At 39.0% G+C, this 16584-nt stretch overlaps 2 protein-coding genes across 2 annotated transcripts; one reads left to right on the top strand and one right to left on the bottom strand.

The window, feature by feature from the left end:
• Positions 1-1678: 1678 nt before the first annotated feature.
• LOC145481588 (importin subunit alpha-7-like) lies at positions 1679-12805 on the bottom strand. The gene is made up of 13 exons (XM_081460100.1): positions 12387-12805; positions 12192-12284; positions 10682-10778; positions 9777-9868; positions 9555-9686; positions 8978-9066; positions 7703-7802; positions 6899-7062; positions 6600-6678; positions 5766-5891; positions 4752-4879; positions 3587-3762; positions 1679-2812 (listed from the first exon to the last, which is right to left on the bottom strand). The coding sequence occupies exons 1-13, from the start codon at positions 12507-12509 to the stop codon at positions 2619-2621; spliced, it is 1593 nt and encodes a 530-aa protein (XP_081316226.1). The 5' UTR covers positions 12510-12805; the 3' UTR covers positions 1679-2618.
• A 143-nt stretch (positions 12806-12948) lies between these two features.
• On the top strand, positions 12949-16274 carry LOC145481585 (uncharacterized). The gene is made up of 2 exons (XM_081460095.1): positions 12949-14483; positions 15491-16274. The coding sequence occupies exons 1-2, from the start codon at positions 14234-14236 to the stop codon at positions 16063-16065; spliced, it is 825 nt and encodes a 274-aa protein (XP_081316221.1). The 5' UTR covers positions 12949-14233; the 3' UTR covers positions 16066-16274.
• The last annotated feature ends 310 nt before the right edge of the window (positions 16275-16584 follow it).

Genomic DNA, 16584 nt, shown 5'->3' with positions numbered 1-16584 from the left:
CAAAGGAAAACGTCTCGTGTTTTTCGATATTTTATTACGTCAACATGAGCACAAGAAGCAAAACTGACAGTGAATTTTCTCGCGTTTCCTTCGGTGAAATTCCGTAAAATTTGGCAGATTGGTAGTAAATATTTTACTTTAGTTGGAGCTTGTTTTTCAGGGAAATCTAAAAGACCAGGTTTTTTTGCAGCAGTAGAAGACATAAATTTGAAAATATCGAAAAAAACTGCCTTTACAAACCCTACTTTTTTCGTGTTTAAAATTCGTATCCCGCTGGAAGCGATGTGATGTAACAATTTTGGAAGATTTCACCGAAGGAAATTCATGAAAATCACAAATAAAGCCATAGAAACAGTAAAAAACACATTTCTTTTGGCATTTATAATTTAAGACTAAATCCCAAAATTTTAACAAAGATGATAGCAAAACACTATTTAATCATTGCTTATTACATGTAATAAGTTTGAGAGGACTAGGTGTGAAAGCGAAGGCAAAAACAGCATTCAAAACATAACACTTGCGCGCGCAACGCCATAAATGATTACCCTATGGAGCCACCTTAAAGGCATTTTTTCTCATTCGAGAAAAAGATTTCCGCACAAAATATTCGTGATCATTTTACATGATATCATTGGCTTAGAAAATTTCCTATTGTCTTTCAGCCAATCTTAATCCAGAATTGCGATGGGTAATTTGCACTGTTACACTTTTCTGTACTGCTCTCAGCCAGTCAGAATTGAGTAATTTTTTCATGTATATTATACTTGTAAATATATTTAATTTGTTGTTTTTGTTTTGATCATCTGTGTAATTGAAATTGAGTAAATAAATAAATAAATAAATAAATAAATAAATATGTAAATATAGACATGAAGTGTCTTTACGGCGTGCGCTGTTTAATCATGTATTTAATCACTGCTGTTTGTGCTTATTTCTATAAAGTTAGTTGGATATCTTGGTTTTGAGTCTTATTACTCCCGTCGCCATCATACTAACACGTTGCTATTCTGGCCCAGCAGCGCGCAGAATTCCACCGACACGGCCTCAAATGCTGCCATTTTTAGGCTGTCGGGGTAGCGCAAATGTGGTCGCAAAATGATACACCAACTTATTCAATACTTAGCCGAGACTTTTTTTTTATAGGGATTAACTTGCAATATTTTTAGATAGATTTGATATGCTGGAGCACTAAGTGCTGCGCTGCTGGGCAGTTGTTCCGCGCAGCGTTACATACAGTATTATTGAGAAGTTGAAACTCCTTTTGCTGTTGCGATATTGCGCGCAACATGTTGAACTCTTCACTATTGGAAACCTGTGCGCAGTGTTGTGGCGCTGACTTATGTTAACCCAAACACCATCCGATTCTGAGATGGCTTTTCTCCTCCAAGATCTGATTCAAACAAGTAGAAGGCGATTCATTGTGCTGTGCACCTTTTCCAAAAAGAGAAAAATATAGTTTACAAGATACCTCTGGAAAACAGTTTGCCTAAACTGGAAGTACATATCGGACAAAACTGTCAAGCGGCAGGCGCATGTAATCGTCATGTTCTCGGTAAACTGGAACAAACTATGTAACACGAAGCTATCGTTGCTCTAGCAACGAAATTTGGGGGAGGGGGCTCGTCACGCAATCTTTTTTGCCAGGATTAACAAAACCATCTCTTAAACTACGAACTCGCTGAATATTTATTGTATATACAACCTTTTCTTGGCATCTTCGATAAGCTACTGGCACAATATCAAGTCTCTGCCTTAAATTAAAAACGCTTAATACATTGAAGAAATCCATGATGCTAACATAACTACCTACCAATCATCGATCTGTTTTGTAACTTTCAATTGTCCTCATTAATACGTTTGATCTGGGCACCAATGCCTTTCAAAATTGCCTTTCGTAAAGTTCTTGGCTTCGCTTGGTGAAAGTCAGTAAGTGTTTTGTGCATTTTTCCTGCACTGGATGAAGTCCGAACAAAGCTAATTAACTATTCACTCTCTTGCGCTCTTTTTTCGATTATCACCACTAATACAGGGAGATACCTTGGGTAACTGTCTTGCGGGGGAGTATCCTTGAGTTAATTCTTTCCAGGATTTGTCCATGTTTGATTTCTTTTAGGGTCTTTCCTTGGATCAATACTTTCGGGAAATGATCATATGGGCACTTTCTATCGGGGATTATCCTTGGGGTACTTTCTATCAGGAACTATCCTTGGGATACTTCCTTCCGAGGGATTATCCTTTTAAGGAATTATCCTTTGGTTACTTTCCTCTGGGGTTAATTCTTTTGGGGAATTATCCTTGGGTTTCTTTCTATCAGGGATTATCCTTGGGGGCACTTTCTTTTTCGCCTCCTATAAAGGGGGTTGGGGGTCCTTGCGAGGGTCTTCATTACGGGGGTCGTTGGATAATGACTGCTTGCTCTGACGTACCGCAACAAATCTCACTCTCTCTACTCACTCACACGCGATGGGCATACGCGCGCTCTTCACACAAAGTGTATGCGTGGCTTGGTAATGAGGGGAGGGCAAGGTAGGGTTGGACTATTGTCGACAACTCCTTCATTGCCTAAAGGGGTGGGACTTGTCCACAGCAGGGACCAGACGGGGGAATTTAGTCAAGTGTCAGTTGAACTGAAAGCCTTCCTGAGGCATGGTGACTCCAGCACAAAACTGAAACTGATCCGCATTCTGATCGATGCCTGGCATGAGTTTTTCGTCCTCGTCTTCGCCGCTAAAGTAGTACTCAATTATTTCAAACGCTTTCCTATAGATTTCCTCGTTGTCGTGACTCTGAAGGAATTCGATCTTGTCTAAACCTGGAGAATGAAGGAAAAAAAACAACAAAACAATCAAAACCAAACAAAAAAACAAAACAAAACAAAACAAAACAACAAACAAAAACCAGTTTCTTGCCGTTAAATTCAACATAACATCAGCGTTACTCCAAAAAGAAATCAAGCTAAGTCCAGGCAAAACCGGTCTTTACGAAGGTTCACAAGGAATGTGGGCCTGAATAGTGTAATTTTAAATAAATCAAGAAATGAATCTCATTCAATAAAACATCGCGGTTGTTTAATCGAAGATAGTGACCACTTCGCAGAACTCCGTAAAATAAAAATTATTACAGGTTATTTCTTGCTCTGAGGGAGAATAAAAATAGAGAGGTTCGCAAGAATTTCAACTACCTTTGGGAGCGCATAAGAAATTCTGCTTCAGTATTAAGCATTGAAAGAACCCTTGCAAAATTAACATTTCTCAAATTGATATGGTTTGGTTTTACTGAAGCAGATTCATATGGCATTGGAAGAGAGAGTGGAATCCTCTCTACCCAGGGAGGGGAAGTCTGATAGCAGTGCCAGAAGTTGCCAGTTGCAAGAAATCGCAATATCTTAGGCAGTACCTGGCAGCTATGTGGCAGATTTGATCAATTATGATGTTGAAATGAACACAGAGGACACCCAAAAGCATTTAAATCCCTACAAGGTGTCCTTTAGAAGGCCCTACCAGGGTGAATTCAGGCAAGAGACAAGAACACCCCCCTGACACGTCCTCCTTTAGGTCTTGTGTTGCGTGAAAACCCACTGACTTACCATAAGCTTCCTCAACCATAACTGCGAACTGGTTAATGCCATCATTTTGAAATGCATCCTGTTTTCCAACTCTAAGGATGTTCTCTAAGCCACTGAGTGCCACTTGAACAATTTTTGAATCCATGACAGTCAGTAAATCACACAGAGGTTTAATGACTCCTTGACTAACCAGGTATCTGTTGAAGCAAATATGTGTCTATTGTATTTAAAGAGGCAATTGCAAAATAAAAACATAGGGAAAGACTTCTAAGATTACATACCAAGGCAAAAAAAAAAAAATTAAAAAAAAAAATTAAAAAAAATAAATAAATATATAAATAAAATAAACATTTTGTGTGAGTCACCTCATTGTCACCAAACTCACTCTGCTATGTAAGAATGTATGCTATTTAACAATAATTATTAGACCCGTAGTCTGAAAGGGCTACAGGTCAATAGCCCATGAGGCGAAGCAAAATGGGCTATTGACCCGTGGCCTTGAGGGCAAAGGGTCTAATAGCTAGGGTCTAAATAGTTGGACAGAAAATGCAATAATAAGTTAGCAAATGCAAGTTGAAGAAATATTTATTTAGGAATAAATTGAAAGACAGCGTCATGCTCGATTGCGCCAATTTCGCTACTTGAGGACTATTACTAATGGTCCTCTAGTAGCGTAGCCAATTAAAATGCAGCATTTGCATTAGTCCACTAGGTGGGTGATACTAAGTAAAGTTATTAACAACACAAATTATGGTTACCAGTTGGCTATTTGTGTCCCATACCAGGGAGACATACCTAACACCATTTCAGAACAAATCCAGTTGGTAGAAAAGTAGAAGAATTGAACTTGGGTAGCCTGTGTAGCTGGCAGGATTTGTGAACGAGTGATTTTTGGTCACAGAGCCACTGTTTTACTCTTGACTCACCACCAATCCTCTTACGGCTTCGTTACTCATGTTCATGGCTTCGCTGCTAAAATAAAAGCACCGAGTGTGAAATCCCACCAGCTATACAGGCTTCACTTAGGAACCACCAGGGTCACTGTAACCTCCACATCATGTTACCATTAAATATGTTATTGTAAGTAAGTTACCATATCTCTCTTCGCCCCAATTTTTTGTTACAAAACAAATATCAGGGAAACAGTTTCACTTTTCTATATTTATGCATTATTACTAAGACCAACTTGATTTGTTCAGCTGTTCCCCCAGATGTAGCATTGGTGATGGCCCATGCTGCTTCTTTTCTTGTTTTAAATTCTGCCTTGCTAAGGATCTCCACCAACATTGGAATAATATTGGCATCAATTACTGACTGTGTTAAAAAGAGAGAGTATGTGCATTAAAAAACACAGTTCCAAATTTAAATGTTGTTAATTTATGACACAGACCCCGGAGGGGAGGGGGTACTCCCTACAGGTGACTATATTTCACGATTTGAATCATGGAAAAGGGTATGGGAAATATTATTTAGGAATTAAAAAGGGCCTGTGGTGATTTCATCAACAGGTGCACCTCTAATGGTTTATTTATCTTCAGGAGTATTCCAAGGGCATTACCGCAGTGACACAGTTTGAAAAGAATACAGTAATTCTACTGTAGGCACGAGAAAGGGGTACCACTTCCCATGGAAGGTATATACACAAAAGGGAATACCAGACAAAAATGATATATAAGAAGACAAGGATTTGGATCTTAGGGCAGAGCCTTCCTGCATAAGATTTTGTTGAGTACCCCCACACCCTCAAAATAATGATGACCACAATCTACATCCAAACACATAAATGATGGAACACTGCTTTCAATAGCCTTACACATTACAAATTGTTCTCTGTAGGCATTGCACTCTTCCCCACCTGACAGATGTCAGAGACTCACTGTCAAAAATGTCTTTCTGATGATGTTTCTCTAATTAAAAGTGACATGTCAGGCACCTGCAATAGTTGATACTGTTCAGGTTTGAATTTTCACATGACATGTAACAATCAGAGAGCAGGGGAGCAAGAATGGCACAGTGGTGAAAAAGCTTGCCCCCCACCAATGTGGCCTGGTTTCAATTCTGGCCGAGTGCAATATGGGGTTATATTTGTCATTGGTTCATGGATTTTGACCATTTTTTTAAGTGGTTGTTTGAGCATGAGTAGGTGAACACATTTTCTTCCTTGTGATAAATCATTGCATGACAACCAATGCAATCCTACCTGTATTTGTGCTCTATTTCCGGCTGTGATATTAGAAATTGTCCAGCATGCCTCTTTTCGGATGCTTTCTCTAGAGTTGCTAAGTAAATGTAATAGACTAGGAAGTGCACTGCAGTTAAGGATCACCTATCAATTGAAAGCAAAACTTGTGGTTATCAAAATCACAGGCATACAGCAAATAGGTATCAGGGCTGTAATTAAGGGCCATAACCCATAACACCTGTTACGGCTGAGTATGTTTGATGGACCCTTGATGTTATGGGTGAACTGGCCTGTACTTGATACAATTCACCCACAAAGTAACAAGTTTGTTACAGGTGTGAAGATCAAGGCTACAGGTGAATTAAAACTTAATGACAGCCCTGGGTATGATTTCAAGTAAGTTCTTTCCCCCATCCTCGATAAGTCCTCCCCTTTCACACACACACACAGATGCTTTGGGTCTCTACAGTAGTTTTACATCAATGTTTTCAATTAAATGTTGCATTATAAAGCTGCCTGAAACGGGTGACAGATACATTTAATTTTGCCAAATGTATCCAGCAATATATTACCCTCATAACAGATCAATTAAAACCAGAGAAAGCAACTGCTACATCTTCTACTGAAAGAAATTAATGCCATCACATAAGGTCAAAATATGATTACTGATAACTTGTAAACCATGTTAGTAACCTTTCGTGGCATGAAACAACAAGAGAACGACAACTACATCTGTAATTACCTTAGCAGGCTGACTAACTGTATGTTGAAAATGATAATCTAGACCATGGCAATATTATTTTCAAAAGTGTTATATTTTATTAATCTAATAAAAGAATAACTCTCTCCTACTTGGGTTTGCACATCATCTCCAGTCACAATATTCCCCACTGCCCTAAGAGCTGCTGAAACAACAGGACTAAGATTGTGCCTACCAAAAAATAGAAAACAAAATAAATATGAGATAAGGGAAAGCTGCCAATCTGTGAAACAGTGTAACATTCTGAAAACAAGCAAGAAAGGAAAGGAAAGGAAAGATGGGCTTGAGTTTTGTTATAACAAGTGCACAACAGGGGCTTTACAGGCTTGTGATCTGTGGCATATGACCTGGTAAGAATACTACGAAAGTTCAGCACTAGACTCATTCTTACATTAATAACTCCACTAGTCTTCTACAGACACCAGAATCTATAACAGCTTGGATTTTCTCATTAGGGCCATCTGAGAGATATGACAATGCCCAGCATGAGTCAGCAAGGACATCAGGATCATTAATAAAAAGAAGACGGGCCAACACTGGCAGGCATGCGGACACCTAGAAGAAAAAGACAGCTAGCCTTAGTAAACAATAACAGCATCATTCGCATCGTGTAAATTTCTTGTCTTTCTTAAGGCGGCGAAATATGAGATACAAAAATCCTCAACTTGTCGCACAACATTGTTTGTTTCAAGTTTTGGGTTAATGTTTCGAGTTTTTCACCTTGCCTGATTACTTGTTGCGCAACAAAAACATTTGCTGCAGGTTGAAGAAAGTTGTTGCGGGTCTACTTTGAGCAACAAATTTTGGCTTTGTTGCTCGTTTTTCATCACACTCACAACTTGTCACGCAACAAATTTGCTCATGTTGCGCGACAAGTTGAGGGTTTTTGTATCTCGTATTTCACTGCCTTTATAATCCTCGTTGTCATCTTTAATGTCATCATCCTTTTCTTCACTGTCATCATCAATCATCATCCTCCTCATTGTCATAGTCATGGTAATGGTCACAGTCCTGGTCATGGTCAGCATCATCATCTGTCATCGCTGTCTTTATCATCATCGCCATTACAGCCATTGTTATTTTCACCATCAACATCATCATCATCATCATCATCATTACAGCCAAGAGGCTAAACAATTTATTGAAAATGACCAAGAATGCCATTACAAGCTAGTCGTATTGTCATGTTGCATACCTTTGAAAAATCAGGTGGAGGATTCTTTCCTCTACACAAATTGGACAAAGCCCAAACAAGGTTCTTTGTCATTGACAGTCTTGGTGACTGTTTTAAGAGCCTGTGAAGATAAAAACAATAAATTCATTAACAAAACTTGTCATTCTTGTGCCAAGAAAGAAAAAAAAGATAACAAAGAAGTTGGCCTTAAGTCTTGCTGCAAAATTGTTTATCAATGTCAAGAAGCACTGCAAAGTTTTCTTTCCTGGACAGTGATCTAGAAATTTTCCCCATATCTGTAAAAATTGTTTGCAAGAGCAACAAAAAGTATTTATGGCCTAACTCACCACGAGTCTTGACATAACCCAGTGGTTAGAACTGGTACCTAAAATGGCATAGGTTCAAATCCCGCTGAAGACTCACTGAACCTAAAATTTATCATCTATTTATCATCCAATATCACTGTTAGTGTTTTCTTTGGACAGAACACTACAGTCAGCTCTGACTACTGATCCTAGCAGTATACATGTACAGGACATGTGTCACATATGAACCTAATAAATGTCCTAAGACTACACCATGAGCTTCCCAGAAAGTCAGTAGTTCGAGTACCCTTGGAATCTGTTCCTGGGTGTTCATTGGTCTGAAACCCCCAAACACTCCACAAAATTTGTCATAATTTCTGTTGTGCCTCTAAGGACATCAAAATCTTCAAGGGGTTATGTTACAGATAGTGCATCTTGGAAAAAATGGCCTAATTTTTCAAGTTTGTCATTTGCAATTCATCTCAGTCATACCACTGCTTGTTCCTGTTTGTTTATTTGCTTTACTGACTGTATTTACCTAGTAAAATTTATTTTGAGGTTTCTTAAAGTTGAGGTAACTATGAACAAGAGAAAGATTACCCAATTTATCATCATATCATTCTCACAGTTCCTAGCTCTCCTCTGGGAGAATAGGGACGTGATTACTCGGTATATCACTACTGATCCCCAGTAACCATTTCCTGTAGCATTTTCTTTAAACAGTTGTACAAACATTAAATTTGCACCAACAGTCCTTTACTTAACTATTACAATATCATAAACATGACAAAATGGGGGTTCCACAGCCCATGCATAACAATAGAATACTAGAATGCAGTCTATTTATTATATCCTATTTGTCATGGAACACCATGTTCTTAAGGGAACAGCCCGGGAGACTTCCAACTAATTCTTATGGAAGAGTCCCAAAAGTATCTGAAGTTTTTGGTAAATCAGAAACAATCAATCATAAATGTTTGTGACAACTTACTCCAAAACTGGCTGTAACATTCCTAGGTTTAGAACATAATCTCTGCATTCTGCACTGTCACCAGCAATATTACCAAGAGCCCACACAGCCTAGAATTATAAATTGAACAACCAAAGCATTAGAAACAGAGGTTACACCTTTAAGAAGTCAATGCTGACAAAAGTGACTGCCACCAATCACATATATACTCTCTGAGAGCTCCTCCAACACCAAAGTCAGTAGTACTATTTGCTATATCTGGTACATATCTTCATGTTACCAAATTTGGATATTTTGCTGTTCCTCTCTTATTCATTCTTCAAAGCCCATATTATGGGATTTCAGTACCACTACAAGTTAGCTCGTCCTTTGGGAAACCACTTATCTTAGCTGTCTAGGACAATGTTAACCACCACTTATTCTGAACTCTCCTTTGGACTAAAGTTCTAATTAACATTTCTTTCATAACAAATGCAACAAGTACAGAATGAGTAGAGGTTCCAAAACTGTCTCATGTAGCTACTCCATGCAAGTGTTGTAAGGCACACACAGATTGACCTGTGTTCAGTCAGCAGATTCCAAACTAACAGCTACTGACCTGCTCCTGTACATCTACTTGAGGGGATTCCAGCAATCTAATGAAGACAGGCACTGCTCCTGCTTGTACCACACACTGAGTTTGCGGTGATGTACCAGACGCAATATTTGTCAGTGCCCAGGCTGCTTCAAACTTTGAAAAAAAGAAAAAAACAGACAATGAAAATGGTTAAAAATTATAAAAGTTGTCTTCAGCAAGTGAAGTTGCTCAAGGATGTCAGACCTGTAACATGCTACTGTCATCTCGCTGTAAGAAGTATATAAATCTTGGAATAACGTCACATCTAATTACATCGTCAATTGGTGGGTGAGGTTCTAAAACCAAAAGAATAAGTTATGTTAGCACACGATTTTAAACTTGAATTCTGGTGTTATTGCACAGATGAAGGGAATCTATGGTTTTAAACCAGGTTCAAACAGGTTGTTACAGTCAAAAATTGATTATACAGACTCATGGGACACATACTAAGAAAATTTTAACCACGTAACTAAATATATTTGTAACTGAAAAACTTATGGCCTAAGATAAAGGTCCAGATAACACAATCAAAAACTCTATAGAACGAAGGTCTAGGCAAAAAAGGTTTTTGGTATCATTCTAAACTGTTTTGATTCTCAATTCTTCAGAGCAAAAAGCTTTTCTTTTTTTAATGAAAACCCTGTTAATCTTAGGTTCAAAATGTTAATTCTTTATACTTATAGTCATACAATTCTTTGAATGTCAGCTCTAAGAATTTGGTGTCATATTAAGATAATATCACCTAGAGGATGATTTTCTTATTCTTCTCATCTGTCTGCTTGAAAATGTATTAGTATTGTAATAGGAAATTACATTTTGATTGCTCTTGGGAATGCGTAGTCCAAAAGATATCCATATCTCCCTTATGGAGTTTGTCTAGGATCCTGCACCCCTGTGGAAATTTGAGTTAAGCCTCATACATTTCTTTAATTTTTTTTTGGTCTCACAGAACCCTCCACCCCCAAGGAAATTCCAATCTCTTCTGGGGTAGGGAGAAGTATGGATATTTTCTGGAACTGCACAACTGAACACTTAACAACAGAAAAAAAAAAAACCACTGACACTCATATATGTTTGTCAGTCATTAAAGTTTTAAAGCGTAAACAGACCTTTAGATAGGAGTTTTCGAAATTTTTGCATAGCTGCTAACTGTTTATCTGGTTCTTCTGAGTACAATGCTTCCACCACATCAGGAGAAAATACACCCTAAAAAATTAAAAGAAGGTATCACAAACCATTTGATAATCAACCTGAGAGAACTACAATACTATAAGTTTCTCTGATAATGGTTCAAAGATCCCAAATGTTTAGCCATGATGAGTGGTGAATGAATGAATGTTGTGTCTAGATACCCAGCAGCCAGGAAGTGTTTTTAAAAACTACACTATAGATAATCGGCTGTGTGAACTTCTTACATGTATAAAATTTCCACAAAATATATCTTGAAATAGTTAATGTATCTCTAGAAATGTCAAGTGATTTCAACAAGTATTTTGGCTTTGCAGTTGAAGAATTTTTTGAGCTTGGGCATACTCTAAATAAATATAATTTTATATTTTTATAATCTTAGTGTTTTCGACACTTGGAAAATATTTGAGCTCTGACTCCACAAAAATTACAATTGAGACCCCCTGAGAGTACTCTATATTTGTTCAGAAATGCCAAGTGATTCCAAATAATGTATTGATTTTGTTAGTGGACAAACTCTCCCAGCTTTGGCTTACTGTAACAACCTATAAATTTTATAACCATATTAGACTGCTGGGTATCGTTTTTTTAAACACTTCATGGCTGCCAGGTATCTAGACACAACAATAAATGACTGACTGACTGACTGACTGACTGACTGACTGACTGACTGACTGACTGACTGACTGACTGACTGACCGACTGACTGACTGAATGAATGAGTGGGTGAGTGAATTAGTATGTAGAGTCACATACTTACTTAGGAAGTAACTATGAAAATAATTTATTAAATAGGGGTTTTTGTTTATTTTTTCTTATTGAAAGAAAAATTATTAAGCTTAATTGACATTAAAATGTGAGTTGAACACATAACACAGATATTTGAAAAGTCTAGAAAAGCAAACATCACCAGAACATATTTATCCAGTTATAATAATAAAAGAAATAACAACTGGAGTAATATCCCATACACAAGAAGATATCATGCCAAAACCAACCTGAAATGTTATCACGTGGAATTAAAAGTATTTTTTTCTAGTAAATTTCAGTTAATAAACTTATAATCATATACGATTTTGGGAATGTTCAAAGTGCATTGAGAATGTTATTGTTAATTCTTGTTTTAAAATTTCAACGGTCCATAGAAGGCTCTTGAACAAAAGCTGTTAGTTTAGAGCATATTAAAGCTTACATTTTCCGGATTAAGATCAACTGGCCGTGAGAGCAACTGTCGCCAACTAAACGTACGTAAGTAGTCACGAATATATGACCGTTTAACAGAATTTCAAAACACTCGGGAAAATAAGTAAAGCAATAATACAAGTAACGTCAGATTGTTCACTTTGAGAATTTTGTGAACGGAGTTTGAACTGACACTAACACTAGGTGTTGAATTGCGACACACTCGGTGACACCGGAGGCTTTCCATACCTGACCAACGTGGTTCGTAGTCAGCAACGTCTCCAGTTCACTTGGCTGGGACGATAACTTTCCTGACATATCCACATTTCTTCTTTTAAACATCTAGGGAAACAAACACAGTAAATTAAAGAATTTAAATCATTAACGTAGAAGGAAAATCGATCGGACGTAATGTACAATGCACACAATCATTTTTTTACATACTTGTTCTTCACGTTTGGCTTTTCGAAGTTGGACCCCTTCTTCCTCTCGCCTTCGCCTCATTTCCGTAGAATCTAACGCCTTGTTCTTGTAGGATTTCAAACGTGCATTCGCCCGAGTCGCCATCTTCAAGACGGGTCGAGGGAAAGCACAAAATCTTACAAAGAAACGAGGAAGACCGACCGCGAAATTGAAAATGTCTCGAGATTTTTCGGCTCTCCTCTGGGTGGCGTGCTTCCACCTGAAAATGTGCGCTTGCGCAACTTCAACCGTTTAGGTTCCAGTCTTCAATCTCGAACCTATGCGCCCGAGCGGAGACTCACAACCAGTCATTTGTCCGTTGGCCAGAAATTTTCCACTCACATTTCACGGGACTTTAAACTTTCAGCAAAACGACGATTTCATAGTTGCCAGTAGTAAAAATTCGGAAGTTACTTTCGGACATAGACATATGGAAGACGTTTTCGCGATTAGACTACGAGTAGTCCCTCTTTCGCTTAGTCCGTCGTGCGTGAAAGAAAGAAAAAAAGACGCGAAAGAAAACCGCGAGAAAAAAATGGCCGCGCGCGCGGCCATTTTTTTCTCGCGGTTTTCTTTCGCGTCTTTTTTTCTTTCTTTCACGCACGACGGACTAAGCGAAAGAGGGACTACTCGTAGTCTATTTCGCGATCGCCATTTTTGATTGATCGGGAGTGCTGATACTGATAAAAGATGCATGGCGCTAACTACTTGCATGAAAAGTACATTTTCATTCGAATAAAAGCAAAGAGGAAAGGAATAAGAAAAGCCCATCGAAGACTTCTCTGCTCAAGTATGAGGTGATACAAACACATGTCTGGATTTATGAAAACAGTGTCCTGGGACGGATCTAGGGGCCAGGGCTTCGGGGATTTCGGTCGAACCTCCTAAATAAAAAAAGAGAGACATTATAATGACAAACAATAGACTGCAAGGCTTATACTGCGTGAAAGACGTTTCGAGAAACCAACACGACAAAAACCGATAAAGTAGGATCGCAACAGTGGACAGCTGTTTCGTCCTTATTGGGACTCATCAGCACTATGTAGCGAAGATATGTAACGCCAGCCCAAGACCCAACGCACATAAATTGCAAAATGGCCCGTTCACCGAGATCTCTTTTAGATCTAGGTTGGCAGGGTTTTTCGCGGTCCCTTGCAGTTTCTGGTTAGACATTATAACACGCTGACTTGGCCCCAGAATGACGGAAATCCCATTTTTGATGATCTCAATCTTAAAAATTTTCCGGGGAAGGATACCTTGAACGGTCCGTATCTCGAACCCCTTCTCTAAAACCCCGTATCCGCCCCAGGGGTTAAAGAAATTGCACCATCCTCAATTCTCGCCAGAGACAATCTCCAAAGTAGACGATATAAAAATTGAACGAAATGTCAGTCTTTTGTTCCTCCTCTCTCTTATTTTCTTTTCTTGCTCTTCTTTATTTATTTATTTATTTATTTATTTTTATTTTTTTTTTCCATCACCAGGAGTAATTTTAACGCCGTTAGGAGTCGTGAAATCAAAGTGCATAGGGGCGATTTGGTGCAAAGTATTAACACGGTTTTCATAAATCCAACCATATTTATGTCCTGGAAAGTTCATACCGTGAGCAGACTGAGCTGGAGTGGCGCCAGTTCATTTGTTTGTAAGTTTTCCTGCGGTTTTTTTCCGTTTTAAAGAAGTAAAGAAAACTGAAGCGCAATAACCGTTCGCTTCCGAGCAGAAATGTCTACGCAACTGCGTGAGCAAAAGAAACAGGGTTTTTCAATTATGACGTACGTGTAGCCTCGCAATGCTAACAGGGAGTACGTGAGTAGAAGATCTTTCCCAAGATGTCAACAATCGGGCTTAAACAAGTTATGGCTGTGATCCCGCTACGCAAACCACGAGAGAAACTTTGGGCGAAAAGGAGCTCTGAGAGAGGAAAAGCAAGTCAGATAAAAGGCGTATTAGCCAAGTTTGAGGAGGCAGACAATCGTAAAAGCGATTCATCATTATGGCATCAGAGAAGAGTGCACAAAAAAGACGCGGACAACCGACAAACTATGAGCTGTTTAAAGGGCTTTCCAAGAGAATCCCCGGGTACGTGACAACATCTCTCATGTATGTGCGCAAGAGATGATAAAGGGTGAAAGAGTTAATCCTCTATATAAACCTTATTCCAAAGGTGAATACCTCTCGGGCTATGTTTAGATCACTCCCGACCTCATAAATCCCACAAGGGAAGAAAAATAGCCAATCCTATTTCGAAAATCTCATTCTCGTTACAGCCTTAGCGACCCGACCTTTACATGCATTTTTATCCTCCATAAAAATATTTGCGTATAAACGCTAGCGGTAACATTAACCCGGCCGCGAGAGAGCTGTATAGACAAATGTACAGGATGAACAGAAACGAAAGAAATTGTTATCTACGGTTGATGCGTGACACTTATTTGAACGTTCAAGAGAAAATAAACATAAAAACTGATGACGTGGAAATAGGTCAAAGTGTCATCTTGTGAAAAAACAGAGACGTTTCGGGCATAGCCCTTCTTCAGTGTGAAGCCGTTAAATGTTCAGTTCGCGCGACTGTTCATTTGAAAGTAACGTACGGAAACTAAGCGCGCGGAAACTAGACGCGCGCGCGCCGTTTATAGGAAATAGAAAACATTAAAAATAACTTGAGATGGATTACCTTAGGAATGAGGCCTATATGGAGATTAACTCTCTTGCTATGCGTTCACACCGACTTCAAAGTCCATTTGCATAAAGCTTTGAAAGTAACTTGAGCCGGAGAAAACTTTGCCTTTTCCAGGCGTCCGGTCCGTTAGCGAGCAGCGGAAAAAACGGCGAGAGAAAAAATATGGGAGGAGTGGGGCGCGGGAAGCCAAGCCTCCTTCTCCCCATCCCCGCCATTTTTCCCTCTCTGCTCTTCTTGCAGCTGTCAACTAACCAAACGCCTGGAACAGACTAAACTGGAAACTGGAGTTTTACACGGCTGTACTGTAAAATAGGTCAAGATGCTTGTTATACAATTGTGTCACTGACAAAAGTATTTTCAGTGCACTTGAATGTATATCTCAAAAGTTTGTTCCTTTTTTTTTCAGGACTTGTCAGAGCTCTTGAGGTGTACAGCCCAAATAACCCAGCCGCGGCAAAATGGCGCTCGGGGCTTCGTCCGTTGAGTATATACCAACAGAGTCAATTGGAAAAAACTGTGCGAGATTACACTAAACTCTACAGTGTGCAACACTCTCCACCAAGCACGACGCTAACTGTTCGCTGGCGAAATCACGGTACAGTTTCCTGCTACACCGAGGAATCCCTTCTTAAAATTTTCAGCCATTTTGGCCCGGTGAGGAAGATTAGTTTTCAGAGTGAATGCAGTGCGCATGTCGTCTTGGAAAACGCCGAAAGCGCCTGCGCAGCGCTGAGCCTATCAAATTTGGGCTTTCCCAGGTGCCCACTGCATGTTCGTTGGTTGCCAGAGGAACAGAAAAGATTGCTTTGGAAAAGAAAAGATGCCATTCCTAAACCAATGAAATTTAAGTATGTTGCGATTGACCGAAGAGGGGCCGGGAGCAAAGAGCCGGACAAAAAGGGGACTAGATTCAAGTCTCCCCAGGCTCTCACGCGTCCAAGTCAAATTTCTTGCACTTTCCACACCAAGTCGCGCACTTAATTCAATAACTGCCGAAGGTTTTGGTTGCGAATTTTTCATGTAATTCGCAATTTAAAAAAAAAACAAACAAACTGTAACTTAAACAAAAGAACGTCACCAAGTAAATAAATATACAGTATTTATTTTATCTTATTCTTTCAATATATGAAAAAAATATCTCCGCAGCTTATGTTTAAACAAAATTAAACTTGAATTCTTATTCTTTATATTCTCGCCTTACTGAAGGTAAGGTAAAGGTAAAGGATAAAGCCTGCATATTAGCCAAGTGGCCACAGTTATCTCTGATTTCAGTAACATGAAGCGACTACAATGTCCACAACACAATGTCCCCGGCCAGGGCTCAAACGCGGAACGCTCGATCCGAAGTCGAGCGCACTAACCATGAGGCCACCCGGCGCGCCTCCCCAAAAAATGCAATTTAAAAATATACCTCTTTTCTTATTCTCTTCTTTCTCGCGTTCCTGAAGACTCATTCCTCAGTTAAATATTAACGTAAACTCAGGCTGACTGAACTAACTT

Source organism: Orbicella franksi, chromosome 3, assembly GCF_964199315.1.
Source record: "Orbicella franksi chromosome 3, jaOrbFran1.1, whole genome shotgun sequence".
In the NCBI taxonomy this organism is placed as follows: domain Eukaryota; kingdom Metazoa; phylum Cnidaria; class Anthozoa; order Scleractinia; family Merulinidae; genus Orbicella; species Orbicella franksi.
The sequence above is the reverse complement of the archived record's forward strand: the minus strand, read 5'-3'. Positions and strand labels throughout refer to the sequence as shown.

What these genes read in the sequence shown, in the direction of transcription:
- LOC145481585 (XM_081460095.1), top strand. Translation starts at nt 14,234, where the DNA reads ATGTCAACAATCGGGCTTAAACAAGTTATGGCTGTGATCCCGCTACGC. An exon ending in CTTTCCAAGAGAATCCCCGG is followed by an intron (nt 14,484 to 15,490) that starts GTACGTGACAAC and finishes TTTTTTTTTCAG; the next exon opens with GACTTGTCAGAGCTCTTGAG.
- LOC145481588 (XM_081460100.1), bottom strand. Translation starts at nt 12,509, where the DNA reads ATGGCGACTCGGGCGAATGCACGTTTGAAATCCTACAAGAACAAGGCG. An exon ending in ATGACAGTAGCATGTTACAG is followed by an intron (nt 9,687 to 9,776) that starts GTCTGACATCCT and finishes TTTTTTTCAAAG; the next exon opens with TTTGAAGCAGCCTGGGCACT. An exon ending in GAAATAGAGCACAAATACAG is followed by an intron (nt 4,880 to 5,765) that starts GTAGGATTGCAT and finishes TTTTTAACACAG; the next exon opens with TCAGTAATTGATGCCAATAT.